This window comes from Cydia amplana, chromosome 1 (assembly GCF_948474715.1).
Source record: "Cydia amplana chromosome 1, ilCydAmpl1.1, whole genome shotgun sequence".
Classification (NCBI taxonomy): Eukaryota; Metazoa; Arthropoda; class Insecta; order Lepidoptera; family Tortricidae; genus Cydia; species Cydia amplana.
In genome coordinates this window covers 7,526,919-7,542,427 of record NC_086069.1, presented here as the reverse complement: position 1 = coordinate 7,542,427, position 15,509 = coordinate 7,526,919, and the positions used below count along the sequence as shown (strand labels likewise).

Sequence of the window (15,509 nt, the reverse complement as noted above, 5' to 3'; positions counted from 1 at the left end):
GTGGGAAAAAAAATCCCAGTAGTTACCACTGGTATAACAACTTGGTGGTAACTAGTGGGAATAACCCGGCACTTCTTGTTCACTTAGCCTGCTAGACCCTTTATAATAATACACATTTGATTGGTTTCCAATGTACGAACAACTTTGACGTTGACAATGGCCTGTCAATTATGTTTTTTTGATAATAATTTATCGAAGTCTTGTTTTATAATTAATTTTACATATTGTATTTAATATTATTTAAGCATCGCGATTACGAGTTTAGGATATCTCATTATGAAAAAACTGCTAACATTGCTCCAACTTCACTGGAACCAAATTTATTACATAGGTAATTATTCGGTTGGGGACGTTGGGGTATAGCAAAAGGGGCCCGATTTTAAGACTTAATAAAAAAAATATTTTTTGCATTGATGTTAGTTTTTTTTTAACTTTAAAGAAAACATTAAAATAAGCATCTTTTATTGATTGAAGTTTTTTTATAAACTTGACCGTTTAGGAGCTAGAGCGATCTGAAATTGCGAGTTGGGCCATGGGATTACTAAGGGGCTTGTCACAGAAATTACTACCTATCACCAAAAAACTGTAGGTAAGGTTTAATTTCGGTTTAAGTTAGGTTGTGTCATCCTGCCCGAAGGGCATAACTACCCAGAATAGAAGCATGTCACGGAAATTACTATCAACAAAAAAGCGGCCAAGTGCGAGTCGGACTCGCCCATGAAGGGTTCCGTATTTAGGCGATTTATGACGTATTAAAAAAAACTACTTACTAGATCTCGTTCAAACCAATTTTCGGTGGAAGTTTACATGGTAATGTACATCATATATTTTTTTTAGTTTTATCATTCTCTTATTTTAGAAGTTACAGGGGGGGGACACACATTTTACGGACAGACGGACAGACAGACAGACAGACATGACGAATCTATAAGGGTTCCGTTTTTTGCCATTTGGCTACGGAACCCTAAAAACGTAGGTAAGGTCCGAACTCGCCACTTCAGATCGCTCTAGTTCCTAAACGGTCAAGTTTATAATAAAACTTCTATCAATAAAAGATGCTTATTAGGGTTCCGTAGCCAAATGGCAAAAAACGGAACCCTTATAGATTCGTCATGTCTGTCTGTCTGTCTGTCCGTCTGTCCGTCTGTCTGTCCGTCCGTATGTCACAGCCACTTTTCTCCGAAACTATAAGAACTATACTGTTGAAACTTGGTAAGTAGATGTATTCTGTGAACCGCATTAAGATTTTCACACAAAAATAGAAAAAAAAAACAATAAATTTTTGGGGTTCCCCATACTTCGAAGAACTGAAACTCAAAAAATTTTTTTTCATCAAACCCATACGTGTGGGGTATCTATGGATAGGTCTTCAAAAATGATATTGAGGTTTCTAATATCATTTTTTTCTAAACTGAATAGTTTGCGCGAGAGACACTTCCAAAGTGGTAAAATGTGTGTCCCCCCCCTGTAACTTCTAAAATAAGAGAATGATAAAACTAAATAAAATATATGATGTACACTACCATGTAAACTTCCACCGAAAATTGGTTTGAACGAGATCTAGTAAGTAGTTTCTTTTAATACGTCATAAATCGCCTAAATATGGAACCCTTCATGGGCGAGTCCGACTCGCACTTGGCCGCTTTTTTATTGTTTTCTTTAAAGTTTAAAAAAAACTAAGAAAAATGCAAAAAAAAATTTTTGGCCGTAAAATCGGGCCCCTTTTGCTATAGGTACCTACTCTGGGCTAGAGCCAACATCCCCAAAATATATAAATTATAAATATATATAATACATACTAATATACAAGAATTGCTCGTTTCAAGGTATAAGATAAGATTACTACGTATCATTGATCATATCATACATCATACAGGTATATCTAAATACTAGTTGCGACCATCGCGCAAGTGATGCGAACTCATCAACCAATGGCCGTTGTGGCGTTAGACTGCACGATTGGCTTGAATTTGTGTGCGTGACACCGCTGAACTAGCACCATTCTTAGTGCCCGTAAGGCCCGTCTTTTGATATATGTCAATGCTACGTATGCGAAGCTGAATGTAGATGTACAAAACGCGTAGTTAAACTCCTTGATTGGAATTATTGATGAAGCCTTTTGACCATATCTTCGAGTATATGTACCCACTAGGTAAATGCTCTCTATCATAGTATTCATAGTCCATAAACCGCAGCAGTAAGCTACTGCTTCAGGTGGATTTTGAGGTCAAACTTTAAACGCAAGCCAATGGCAAGAATAATATTTTTCGCCTACACTTTCACACTTCTTAGGTGCCTAATATACCTACCATGCTACCTACATACCATCTACGCCGCCTATGAACGACCTTCATAATTATTAATGGTTTGTGACTTGGTGTTACGTTTTGTAGAGTGGCGGTTAAAGCAGCGGGCAGTATGTGGGCGCGAGTGTCGCGGGCGCTGCGGCGCGTGGCGCTTCTGCTGCCGCTGGCGCTGACGGCGCTGGCGCTAATGCTGCTGCCGCGACCGCCGCCCATGACACCTGCTCGCCTGCACTCCGCTCCCGCTCAGTCCTTGCCGCTGCGCGAGGAAACACATCTGCAGGTAAACATTTGCTGAATAAGTAAGGGCACGATGATAAGATGATTGAACAACGTCTAGGCCTCCGATATTAGGCCCTTTGGGCTCTCATTCATGCTCAACTCACTGACATATGTTTTCGATAAGCATAAATCTAGCTATAGCTTCCTTACTGGTACTAATATGTAGGTACATGCATTCCTGGTCTTTTCAGAACGCGCTGAATGACATCGCGGAAAGTGAGGAGAACGCCGCGGCTGCTGACGACGTGTCAGACGTGGCGCACCGGCCGTGGTTCATGAAGGGTGGCGAACAGCGCCCGTGGCAGACCGACGCGCACAACGCCAGGCTGTTCCCCGAGGATGCGCCGGGCGAAGACAGGCAAGTACCAGGGTAGGGGATTGGGTAGGGGGCGAGCGACGACCGTGGTACACCGACCCGCACGACGCCTCATACGTTGAAACCTCTGTTAAACGGTGATGTGTAGCCTGAAAAACGCATGCCAAAGTATTAACACATTCACTGCTGAGCTACGGTCGAATTGGGGGATGGGAGTTGGCGAGCTGGCACCCCCATGTGGCCCTCGCTGGACGCCTGCATATGGCTGGCTCTGCTCATGATGGTGGGCGGGATAACCCTGGACACCTCTTGATTTGCGAGCCGGGAAACCCTGAACACCTGCTCTTGTTTTGAGAGCCGGGAAACCCTGGACAATGCTCTTCTATCGTCGCTAGTTTTAATTCCTCTTAAGTCGGTTTCTGATTTTTGATGTTGGTTGGTTCTTCTTGGGTTGTTTCTTGGTTCTTGATGCTGGTTGGTAGAACCCTACGTGGATTGGTGTTTTGGGTTGATCTGACTGCGTTGGATCTCTCTTAGTTTTTTGTTCTTTCTTGAGTTTCTTGGTGGTTGCTTGGTTGGTGGTTTCTTGGTTCAGTTCCTTAGATTCGGACCATAGATTATGCAATCTATGGTAAGTAAGGGGTTATTATCGAACGAGCGAGCAAAGCGAAGTTCTTACGTCAGGCACGTCCCGGCATTTCGATGTTTCTTGATTGAACTATCAGAGGATAGTTTGTTACAAAATAACTTTAGTAAATTTGAGTTATGCGTTTCCGCTACATACACCATTTTAATTATTAAACAGTTTTCCTCATTAATTCGTTATCGGCGCCTAATTGCAAGGGGGTGCAAGATAAACATCTGGGTAACTAATTAGACTTGTTTTGAAGTAAGGAATGTATTCATAGGCACGAGAAGCAACCACAAACGCATTTATGTCTAAATTATGTCAGTGCGAGAAGGAAAAGTTTATCAGCCAATTAAACATACCCCGATCGTGCTAGAGAATAGAATAGATTTATTTGTATTAATTGTACATCGTCAGATTCAAAAATTATTTAAGTATTACTAGGTATGGCACCTACTTACTAGAGTCTGTGCGGAAAGAGAAGGGTCGTGGAATGTAAGGGATCCCATACATTCTAGGTCTCTCTTGCCGAACAGACTCTAGCAGTAAGTGCCTAGTTATAGCACGATCGACAGTAAGTTACTGCTGAACACTAGGAAAGGGTAGGTAGTTGTAAGCTGACCTGGCCCCGTAGACAACATGCCATTCGCTAACGCTCAGTAGCGAACGAAACGCAACTGTCACTATCACTCTAATATGGAAGAGTGATAGAGAGACACAAAGCGATTCGATGGCGAAGCGATAGCGATTGTCACCTTGGCTAGGCCGCCAGTCTTCGTTATAAAAGTGTCAGCCCAGAGGGCCTACCGCGAACCACGTTTGACGTGTTGCCTCTCTGTCGCACTTGTAAATTCGTGTAAGTGTGACAGGAAGGCAACACGTCGAACCGGGTGGACGTGGTTTGCGGTAGGCCCTTGAAAACGTGGTTAGCCTTCAGAGCCATTTTTAACATTTACCTAGGCATGAGTCGGCACACGTGGTTCATGTAATGTAATCGATACCGTTGTCGTATTCCTCAGTTCAAGCCGTTCCCTCAAGCCGTATAATGCCTACTTATTTTAAGAAATCTATTAAACCATGCCGGTTAACCTAATTCGCATCTGTAGTGAACCATAATATGTTATTAGTCAACCTTTAGAGACAGGTTACTGTTAATATACTGTGTAAAATCAACTGATTTCGTAACAAATCTACTTGTTTAAAATTTTTGTGTGTTGTAATTACTTATGTCGGGGTTTCCCAAATTTACTACACTTTGCGTACTACACTTTGAGAACCCCTGATTTAGGTATATCGATTAAAATCCCCGTTATAATCTTACTATAATACGCAGTACGGGAGTACGTTTTAGTGACGGCTACCTTAATTATAACTCTACTTTTCAGGATGGTCGAACAGCTAATGTACACCCTACCAAAAGACGAGGAGGTGCCGATAAAGAAGATCTTGCTCGCGAACGGGCTGGGCGCGTGGGGCGTGCCGAGCGGGCGCACGGAGTTCCTGCGCAACAAGTGCCCGGTGGACCGCTGCACGCTCTCGGCCGACGCTCGCGACGCGGCCTCCGCTGATGCCATCCTCTTCAAGGATCACCACACGCCTTTTAATGTCAAGCGCCCGCTCAACCAGGTGATCACCCATTCTTATCCATTCTCACGTAAGTGGGGTGCTTAGAGTTTATAAATCCTTTTTTTTAGTTTGAAAAATTGAGAAAATAATTAACATGTTATTTTGGAGATGGGGTTTTCTTTACCTACCGATAATATGGGGTCAACAGCTTTTAAAATTGTAAGCAAAATTTGCTAAACGGTGTCCCATGTTTCCACGTCAGATCGTAGTAGGTACTTAAACACACATTGAACCTCCGATGCATGATGCATTTTAACAAAGCAATAATAGAAGTTAAGTGTAGAGTAGTAGGAAATTTACATTAGTAATTTAGTATAGAGGCCGGCAAATTAGGATTGCCGATGATATTATTTGTACTTACAACATATAAATTAAAGGACATACCTATACTTATCAAAAAAACGTGCGCGGAAAAAAAAGGAATAATGTCGTACGAAATATATATAATTACTTCTCGATTCGCCATGCGCTAAACTTGACGTTTTTGATTGGATTTAGGAACATAACGTCAATGTTTCCTTGTAGGATAAGGAAAATGTGTATGTAAGTACCTACAAATGTGTAGGTATTGACCTATTAACGTGATGAATGTAGGTATTTATGTCTTATCAATTTACCTCGTAATACCTTGTCAGATCTGGATCCTGTACTACCTGGAGTGTCCGTACCACACGGCGTCGCTGCGGCCGGGCTCCACGGGCGTGTTCAACTGGACGGCCACTTACCGCCGCGACTCCGACATCGTCACGCCCTACGAGCGCTGGGTCTACCACGACCCGCTCATCACCGAGAACAAGATGGAGCGGAACTATGCCGCTAATAAGACTAAAAAGGTATAACTATAACGCACTGCCCGTGCCCCCAGACAATGAGGAATACTGGGAGCCTGTAGGTACATAGGTATTCTAATTATTCCTTTAAACGAGAGGTGAATTCTCGTCTAAAAATCATTTGAATGCCTACTGTTTATTTATCATGGAAATGTAGGCCGATAACCTAGAACCTACATTACCTACATATTCCTATGCTTAATTAAAAGTATGATGATGATAATGATAATGAAACAGTTTAACCGGTACTAGTACAAAAACTATAAAATATGTAAGGAAAAATTTCATAATCCATTTAGATTATTTTACAAGTGATTTTATTAGGTAATTCAAAATCACTCTATATTTATATTATATACTATTTTATACTGTTTTTATTAGTATTAAACTCTAACAAAATTTTAGTGGTAACTACTGGGAATAAAAATTCCCAGTAGTTACAACCAAACCGAGTTGGTGGTAACTACTGGGAATTATTTTTCCCAGTAGTTACCAGTGGTAAAAGGTGGGAAAAAAATTCCCTGTAGTTACCACTGGTAAGAACTTGGTGGTAACTAGTGGGAATAACCCGCCCACTTAAATGGCTCCTGAAATAGTAAACTTTATTACCCCGATTGTGGATCATGTTTCACGATTTAAAAGAAAACAGTAGGTATTACCCAACCCACGGCAGACATGGCAGACAACAAATCATGGTCAGATAAAAAATACTGCCATCTTTCGACAGAAGATTTTTTCCTTTCATTTTACTTTGATCCTTATTCATTCACTGATGTGTTAATTTGTTATGGCTCCTCTATACGATGGGCCAACGCCGGCCACTCCAAGGGACGCAGCCATGCGGTAGAATGAGATAGCAATATCACTTGCTCCCTCTAACGCATAAATGCGTCCCTTGGAGTGGCCGGCGTTGGCCCATCGTGTAGAGGAGCCATTAAATAGGTATTAAAATTAACGCCATCTACTCGACAGTAGGCTATAGGTATGGTGCAATCTTTTCGAGCAATGGCGCCATAGCCTTTGGCCTACTGTCGAGTAGATGGCGTTCATTTCAATATTTAACAAATTAACACATATGTATCAGTGAAAGAATAAGGATCAAAGTCAAATGCCGTTCTAACAGTTTTAATCTTCTGTCGAAAGATGGCAGTAAATGTACTGTGACTACATAATTTACCATGACAGTAACTCTCTATACACTTTATTCTCTTTGCAACAACTGTAACTCTTTCGAACGATAAGTTAAGATAGGGAAATAAATTGAGGTCATAAGTAGATATACCTATTTTGCCATAGCATAGCGAATCCTTATCGCTTGTCGTGAGCACTTATTCGCCCGGCAAGTGATTGCCGTGCCATCGGAACTACATAGGTAGGTACCCACTATAACGACAGCGATATAGAAGGCTGGATACGGTAGCGACATCAATAATTGCCTAGTTACACTTTATTACGTATAGAGTAAAGAATTTAATTTTCAAAGCATGGTTGTTTGTCTACATACCTATTTAGTTTAGGTGCGCATGGTTTTAAAATGAACTTAATACTTAAGAGGATAGGGGACGACACGATCGATTCTCCATACAAACGTAGTCCTCATTTTCGTCATATTGAAACTATTTGAAACTCTTATAATAATTAAAAAATCGCAAAATCAAACCCGTTAGTTGGGCAGTCAAACTATGAAAATTACATCAAATTGTTTTTAAATATATCGCCGGCTATTCTTGAACCAAACGGCGTTTTGAGGGAAGTGGGACGTGGAAGATGGGACGGGTGCTAGTCTGGGACGCCACATGCGTCGATACACTGGCACCGTCCCATCTACTAAGAACTTCGACCAGGGCTGGGGCAGCTGCCGAGGCGGCTGAAAACAAAAAGGTCTCGAAATATCAGGGTCTCGGCCCCCAATACCATTTTGTGGCATTCGGTGTCGAGACACTCGGGCCGTGAGGTCCAAGCGCACAATTTTTTTTCAAAGAACTGTGCAAATAGCTGGTCGATACCACCGGTGATCAGAGAGCTGGCAGCTTTCTCTCGCAGCGCATCAGTATTGCCATTCAGCGAGGGAATGCTGCCAGCATCTTTGGCACAATGCCGCGGGGGCCTTTTTTAGATTTATTTTAATTTAGAGTAGTTTAGTTTTTAATTTTAGTTTTTAATTTTGGTGGTATATATGGTGTTTGTATGTATGTTTGAGTATGTTCCTGTATTTTTGAGAAATAAATTAATCAATAAACCACAAATATTTTCAATAATGTTAATATCCAGAGAGGAAAATGGCGAATACGATTGTATGGAAAACCGGTTTGGAGGCGGTCGTCCCCTTTCGCCTTAATTAAGCGATTGCAAGAGTCGGCAAAACCACAGCTCGCGAGTAACTATTACATCTCTTTCGACAAGTTCTTAAAGAAAAATAAGAGCCGCCAGAACTATCCCGGCAACTTGAATGAACCGAGTTATAGCTATCTGTACTATCTGTCCGCAGGTGGCGTGGTTCGTGTCGAACTGCCACGCGCGCAACCGGCGGCTGCAGTACGCGCGGCAGCTGGCCAAGCACATCTCCGTGGACATCTACGGCGCGTGCGGCTCGCACCACTGCCCGCGCGCCGACCCCAACTGCCTCGAGATGCTGGACCGAGACTACAAGTTCTACCTCGCCTTCGAGAACTCCAACTGCCGCGATTACATCACTGAAAAGTTCTTTGTCAATGGATTGCAGTAAGTTTCGCGAAACAAGAGGGTTTTATAGACTCGTGATGTCTTGCCATTGGAAACAGCAGTATCTGACCATCTGCATCTGTGTTCATTTTGCATTGAGTTGTAGATTAGATTAATCTGTCAGCTCCCACGGCTCATATATGAGCCAGAACGCTTATGGTGACGTCATATCGTGGGATTCGAATGAATGAAATATATGAAAAATGGAAAATGTACATGATAGAGGACCGTCTGGGATCGGCAAACAAATTAATAAATCTACCTACCCTCTGACTGCACGAGTAGGTTATTGCGTTAGGTAGGTACGCTTTCGACGCCAAAACTTACAATCCCAGTATACCATGTTTATTTTTGCTTGTCAGGCACGACGTGTTGCCGATTGTGATGGGCGCCCGACCGGCGGAGTACGCGGCAGCGGCGCCGCACAACTCGTACGTGCACGTCGAAGAGTTCGCGTCGCCGCAGGAGCTCGCCGCCTATCTCGACAGACTCGACAGAGATGACGCCCTCTACAACTCCTATTTCAAGTGGAAGGTGAGTCATATACCGATTGAGTTCGATTGCCGGGGTTACCGTGGCAAACTCGCGGCATAACAGTTAGCCTTAAATGTGCGTAGGTCTGTGCTACTCAGACTCACCACCTTGTCAGTAGAAATAGGCGCGTAATTTAAATTTTCTATGGCAAGTCGACTCTTCGCGCCTACATTTTTTTAATTTGTTGCCTTTTTCTACCGACAAAGTAGGGGGCCCAGAGTATAATATACGTAGGTATATTCCACCATGGTAGGTATATTCAAGGATGTAGATCCTTTAAATAAAACATGCGGACCCGTATGGACGGAATTCTAATTATGCTTTATTTATTGGAATTGCCGGAAATAAAATGCTTGCGCCGCACACTGGTGGAATCCCGCTTTTAGAGGTCAATTCGAACATACACTGACATCAGAATGATATCTTTATGTCATTTAGTTATCGTGCGTTTCGTTTTATTCGCATTTAGTTATATGTATGGAAAAAGTACGAGCGAACTGCCATGCATTTGGATTTAATGTGAGTGTACGTTCGAATCGGCCCGTTAGACTCGACCTCTCTATCTCAATCGGTAACTGTTCGCTCTTAAGCCCTCGCTACACGGTCGCCGACAAGCCTTCTAACCGTCTGACCTTGGTCTGTCCTTGGTCAGTTTTGGTCAAATTTTGTTGGAAACAACTAGTGTCCGACCGAAACATGTTTTTTTGCCGAAACCGAAACCGAAACCGAATGTTCGGCTTTGGCTCTAGTTTCGGCCGAAACCGAAACCGAAACCGAAACTTTTGAAGACTTGTTAAAATCGTTGAAAAAATGTCATAAAACCGCTTTTAAACTCATATTAAGGGGCTGTCAACACTCAATGTCTTTGAAATTGATGTTACTTTAGGGGCTCCGCCACGCCAATGACCTTCGATCTGAATCTCTTAGTTTTCTTATATTTTTTGTAGCTTATCATATTAACAGCAACGGCTTTAATCTGTCAGCTCCCACGGCTCATATATGAGCCAGAACGCTTATGGTGACGTCATATCGTGGGATTCGACAGGTTAAGCAATAAATAGTATTCCATATTTACTTCAAAGTTCATTGTCTTCGAGATATTTGGCATCAAAGTTGAACAATTTTATGTGTCTGAAATTAAAATCAATTTGTCAAAACATTTACCTAAACCGCTAACGAGTAATCCACATTTATTTTTATTTCAATAGTTTTCTTATTATTCCCTTGAGCGCTGGTGGTGGTGGCCTAGCGGTGAGTAAGAGCGTGCGACTTTCAATCCAAAGGTCGCAGGTACAAACACTACAAACCCCGGCTCGTACCAATGAGTTTTTCGGAACTTAAAAAAAAATATGTATGAAATATCATTTAATTGATATTTACCATTGAGGAAACCGGACTAGCCCGATAAAGCCTAGTTTACCCTCTGGATTGGAAGGTCAGTCTGATGGCAGTCGCTTTCGTAAAAACTAGTGCCGACGCCAATTCTTGGGATTAGTTGTCAAGTGGACCCCATGCTCCCATGAGCCGTGGCCAAAATGCTGGGATAACGCGAGGAAGATGATGAGTTTTCTTATTATTCCCTTGCCCAGGCCCAGTAACATGCGACAGTGCTATCTCATTTACTACGATACAATTAGACGGTGTGCGCGTTTTAGGTATTGACAGCCTCTTAAGACTGCGTCGACCGTTCAATGGCCCCATCATTAGTGGAATTGTGTTTAATAATAAACCGATTAATTTCTGTATACATAAATCCGTAGGTATATGTATTAATACTATTAATATTGCTTGTCCTACTTGTTCCACAACTTTTGATCTTTGTCACATAGTTTAGTTTCATAGAACGAAGTACATTGCGTATGTTTCGGCCCGGCCGAAAGGTTCGGCCGTTTTTTGGCCGAAACCGAAACTACGGCCGAAACATGATTTTTTGGCCGAAACTGGCCGAAACCGAAACCGAAACCGAACCTTCGGTCGGACACTAGAAACAACTGTCTACACGGTCCGTCCAGACCAAGGCCACGCGGTCTGAGGGGCTTGTCGGCGACCGTGTAGCAAGGGCTTTACTAACCGGCGTCGATCGGTACGATGCAGGGCACGGGCGAGTTCATCAACACGTTCTTCTTCTGCCGCGTGTGCGCCATGCTGCACGCGAGCGAGCGGCGGCAGCGCGTGGCGCAGCGCGCCGACGTGCAGGCGTGGTGGCGCGACGGCGCCTGCACGCGCAGCGAGTGGCGCGCCGCCGCCGCCGAGTACTCGGACACCCAGGACAAGGGCTAGGCCACCATCCGGCACCCTGCACCCGGTGCCGCCGACCCCAGATGAAGGCGACTACGTTTCAAGAGGCGCACGTTTGTTTCGATGGTTCGGTGGCCGTTAACATCGGGTCATCTAAAGCCGGCTTCCCACGGCCCGTGTTTATTACAGGCCAGGCCGGATCGCGCCACGCCTGTGGATGCCTGTGCGGTTGATTAAGCCGGCTTCCCATGGCCCGTTTTTTCACAGATCTGACCGCGCCTCTACAGGCCGACAGATCGTGGGAACGGTCGCTGAGACGCTCCGATATGTCTTTACTCGAGCGCTTTATCACACTCGTACGAAAGAGAGGGTTTCGGTGGTATTTCGTTATTTCACATACTGTTCTGTGATATGGTTGCAGATTTATGCGCTCGTATGAATTCAAGGGTAACGCGCATGTTAGGTTTGGATCGATTCAAACGTCTATCCGCCTCGCTTTGTGCGATGTATTTGGTTGTATATAGTGTTTCACCAGATTCGCCAATTTAGTTTTGCTGGTATTAATGTTTCTAGGGTACGGATGCAGGCATCGAGTTCTAGTAGGTATGAATCGCTTACTAATATCATAAAAGACATATACTTGTGCTCACACGTCCATTACTAGTAATAGTTATGCTAAGTTATATATGACCTCACTGTTACTCATAAGTAAGTACCTATGTAGACACTTCAAAGCAAATGTCATAATTGGTCACGCAGCAAATTGGCGCCCACCGTGGGGCCAGGTAAATATTTCTGACGACACAGACAATAAATAAAGAAAATATGTATGAACAGTGAAAATAAACGTGTTAATCTCACTTGGCAATATACTTATTCATCGATAGCCTGTCCAATAGAACACAAAACTAAATTTCCGCATTAAGTGCAGTAGGTACAATATTGCACAAATTACCATTGTTGCTTGTTTTTTGAGTTTAATATTTATTTGTAGGTACGTAAATATTTTTATTGTACTATTGTTATATTTTTGTAGTAAGTAGGTATAAGTATACCTACCATTATTCTATTTAATGGTGATATTGGTGATGCTACTAAGATAGCACAAAGTTACCTAAAAGTAATAGAAAATTACAACAGCACAATATAATATGCACTAAGCAGCATAAATGGATTTCGAACTTCTAGAAGGTTTTTTTCCTTTAAGCATTTATATTTTTAATAAATTGTGTAGGTAAGTTATACTGTTGTTTTGTTTTATTTTATAATACATAAGATTTGTAGCGATTGAGGTATGATATATGTACCTAAAATTGGTTTATACCTACTGAAATATACGAATTATCGTTACGAGCTTCATTTGGAGACAAGACAATTTAAGACTTAGTAAATGCTAGGGTAGTATATAACTTAAAACATAAGGTACCTACTTAGTGTACTACCCACCTAAATATGCCCCGAAATGATCCTCTCCGTAGCTTTATAATTTATAAAATGGTTTTAAAGTTGCCCTCAAAACTCTATTTAAGTATTACATAACTTGTTTCAGCCTATTATTATATTCAACTTGTACCACAACTACGAATATGTTAAATTACCGTGGGTATGTGACTTGTTATTGTTTGTATAAAAGCAATCAAACTTTGTTGTTAGAGCCAAGCGTAGATAACTCTGCAGCGTTTTTGATAGCACAGACTATGCAAGTGTTATTTTAAACTTCTATTTAATTATGACGTTTAAAATAACACTGTGCTATCAAAATCGCTGCAGAGTATCTTGGTCCCACTCTAAATATTTTAACGCACTAAAATGTAAATATTAGTTAAGTATGTTATTTCTCTAAAGTTGCGTTTTTATTCTATTATGCATTCGTTTTGTATTAAGTAGAATAATTTTCATAGCATGTAAGAGTCTATAAAAATGTTATTTATATTTTTTATCACGGTATTTAATTAATTATATGCTAATAAATTCCTACATGCCACCAGGGGCGTATTTACCCTAAGGCCACCCGGGCCATAACCTGGGGCGGCGCATGCCGCGCCTGTCGGATTGTATTTTGTTTTTCTTCCTTGACTTCTGGGGCGGCGAAACTTATTAGCCCGGGGCGCCAAATTTCAAAATACGCCCCTGCATGCCACAGGGACTAAGTAGGCCCCTAACGTATGTTCTGTTCAATTTAAGTAAATGGTCAAATTATTATGTTGTTCTTCCAAGAAGATACTATAATATGATGTTACTGTCTGAGTCTATAACATCTATTACATCTAACGCCTACTTAAATTATCATTTACCTATTTCATATTCCAAATGTGCAAATGCATTTACGCGATTAGGTACCTACTTACTATTTACTGTTATTATATGATAAACTATTATTATTTTTATATACCTACAGTTGGTTGCTGATTTGTGATCATTGGTGCGTTTAATCAAAGAGAATACAATAGAGTGTATAGAAGTTACTGTACGTCTCTATTTAAAATTCTCTTTGATTTCATCTACAATTCTACATTCCAATTACCGCTGACAATTACCTACTCTTGATCTTGTCAGGCGGTCTAGCATAAGTTGCGTTCTCGCGCGCGACTCCATCAGTCCATACATCAAGCGCGACTTCAAGTATGGAGTCGCGCGAGATAACGCAACTTATGCTAGACCGCCAGAAGTACCTATACCATCGCCCACACTGTTAACTGTACATCGGTGGACCTTATGCCTTTTGTAATAAGGTCCACCGATGTACAGTTGTTAAGAGTGTTGCTGTTTGTACAATTTGTTATTTTTTTCCTAGAAAACAAAAATACCTGATACCCGTACATGAGTCGCTGTCATGACTCATGACAGTGTCAAAACTGACATATACGCTAACGTCTACATAATTTACTTTCTATACATCTCGCTCGCACCAGGCGTGGCTCACTCCGCGATTTCGTCGCTTTGCTACAGGTAAGTAGCTAAAAGTACATCCGTTCCACACCAATTTTGGTGGCTAGCCATAAGCCGCGCGTGGCGCTGTCGCCACCTAGCGGCCATATCGGTGCTGATCGTAATGTCGTAACAGACGCGTTTTGTTAGAGAGTGAGTCTTCTGTACCTAGCGAGATGCAATGCATAGATGCGAGCACGAGCGAGATGCAATGCATAGAAAGTAAGTTACGTTCTCGATAGCGTTTGTGGTAGCCACACTGATCCTTGATTTTGATTTAATTAGGTATGTATTATGCAAATAATAAGTAATTTTGACAGTTTTGCCCTTAATCAGCTTAGCATTAGGTTTGGTACTTGTTCCGTATATATAGACAGACATTCGTATATATTACTACACCACTTCCTCATACATTCTTAACACCATCACATAAAAGTGCTTGTGACACAAAATAATTAAGTATGATAGATGTGCCTGCCATTTAAATAAAATGTATAAGCCAAAGATATAACTATTTGTATGAAGAACTATTCTTATGTTGATTTAGAGTACCTAAGCATCTAAGGATTCTAAGGTATGAGTGTAGTAAGAGATGCATTGATGTGCCTAGTATGTTTACCAAAAAAAGTCTTTGCATTTATCACATCACTTGTCAATCTGTATCAAACAATGTTCATTACAACATTTACAACTGGCAACTAACCCACTTATTGAATTCACAAAACACGCACATGTGATGTGCCACTTATAGTAGCAGTTGCAGTTTGTGTCTTTCATGATGCATATTAACATTTTTTTGTATTACAGAAATATACTTTTTAGGAGTATATAATATAGGAACATACAAATAACAACTTTAATTGTACCTATTTATTGTTATAGTTATGTAAGTAGAAAGAAATCTAGTTTTGTCAATGTAATAGATAACACTGAGGTGATGCTTTATTAAAATGTTCTACTGGATTTATTGCTCAGTTACCAAAAAATACTACCTACAAATATAAATGTACTAAGGTAAACATACTAGTGCTCGACATGCTAATGCCCAATAGATGACACCCTGCTGTCACCTCTATTGCCAATGACTTTCGTTTCCAGATGAC

General features: G+C 41.5%; 2 protein-coding genes and 1 long non-coding RNA gene across 4 annotated transcripts in view; 2 read left to right on the top strand and 1 right to left on the bottom strand.

The window, feature by feature from the left end:
- The window catches only part of LOC134647250 (glycoprotein 3-alpha-L-fucosyltransferase A), a 30,485-nt gene extending 18,933 nt beyond the window's left edge, over window positions 1-11,552 (top strand). Inside the window, exons 1-8 of one of the 2 annotated variants that reach the window (XM_063501532.1) lie at window positions 195-331; window positions 2,394-2,586; window positions 2,777-2,943; window positions 4,915-5,155; window positions 5,791-5,988; window positions 8,474-8,706; window positions 9,069-9,240; window positions 11,335-11,552. In XM_063501532.1, the coding sequence (XP_063357602.1) occupies window positions 2,419-2,586; window positions 2,777-2,943; window positions 4,915-5,155; window positions 5,791-5,988; window positions 8,474-8,706; window positions 9,069-9,240; window positions 11,335-11,520 (1,365 nt within the window). In that variant the 5' untranslated portion in view covers window positions 195-331; window positions 2,394-2,418 and the 3' untranslated portion in view covers window positions 11,521-11,552. Of the gene's footprint in view, window positions 1-194; window positions 332-2,393; window positions 2,587-2,776; window positions 2,944-4,914; window positions 5,156-5,790; window positions 5,989-8,473; window positions 8,707-9,068; window positions 9,241-11,334 lie in introns of those variants that run through there. The other variant, XM_063501524.1, reaches the window with a different exon arrangement.
- Window positions 1-15,509, bottom strand: part of LOC134663232 (protein male-specific lethal-3) — a 177,823-nt gene that overhangs the window by 59,154 nt on the left and 103,160 nt on the right. The gene's annotated exons all lie outside the window — the stretch shown is intronic.
- Window positions 1-15,509, top strand: part of LOC134647707 (uncharacterized) — a 111,414-nt gene that overhangs the window by 2,764 nt on the left and 93,141 nt on the right. The window lies entirely within an intron of this gene.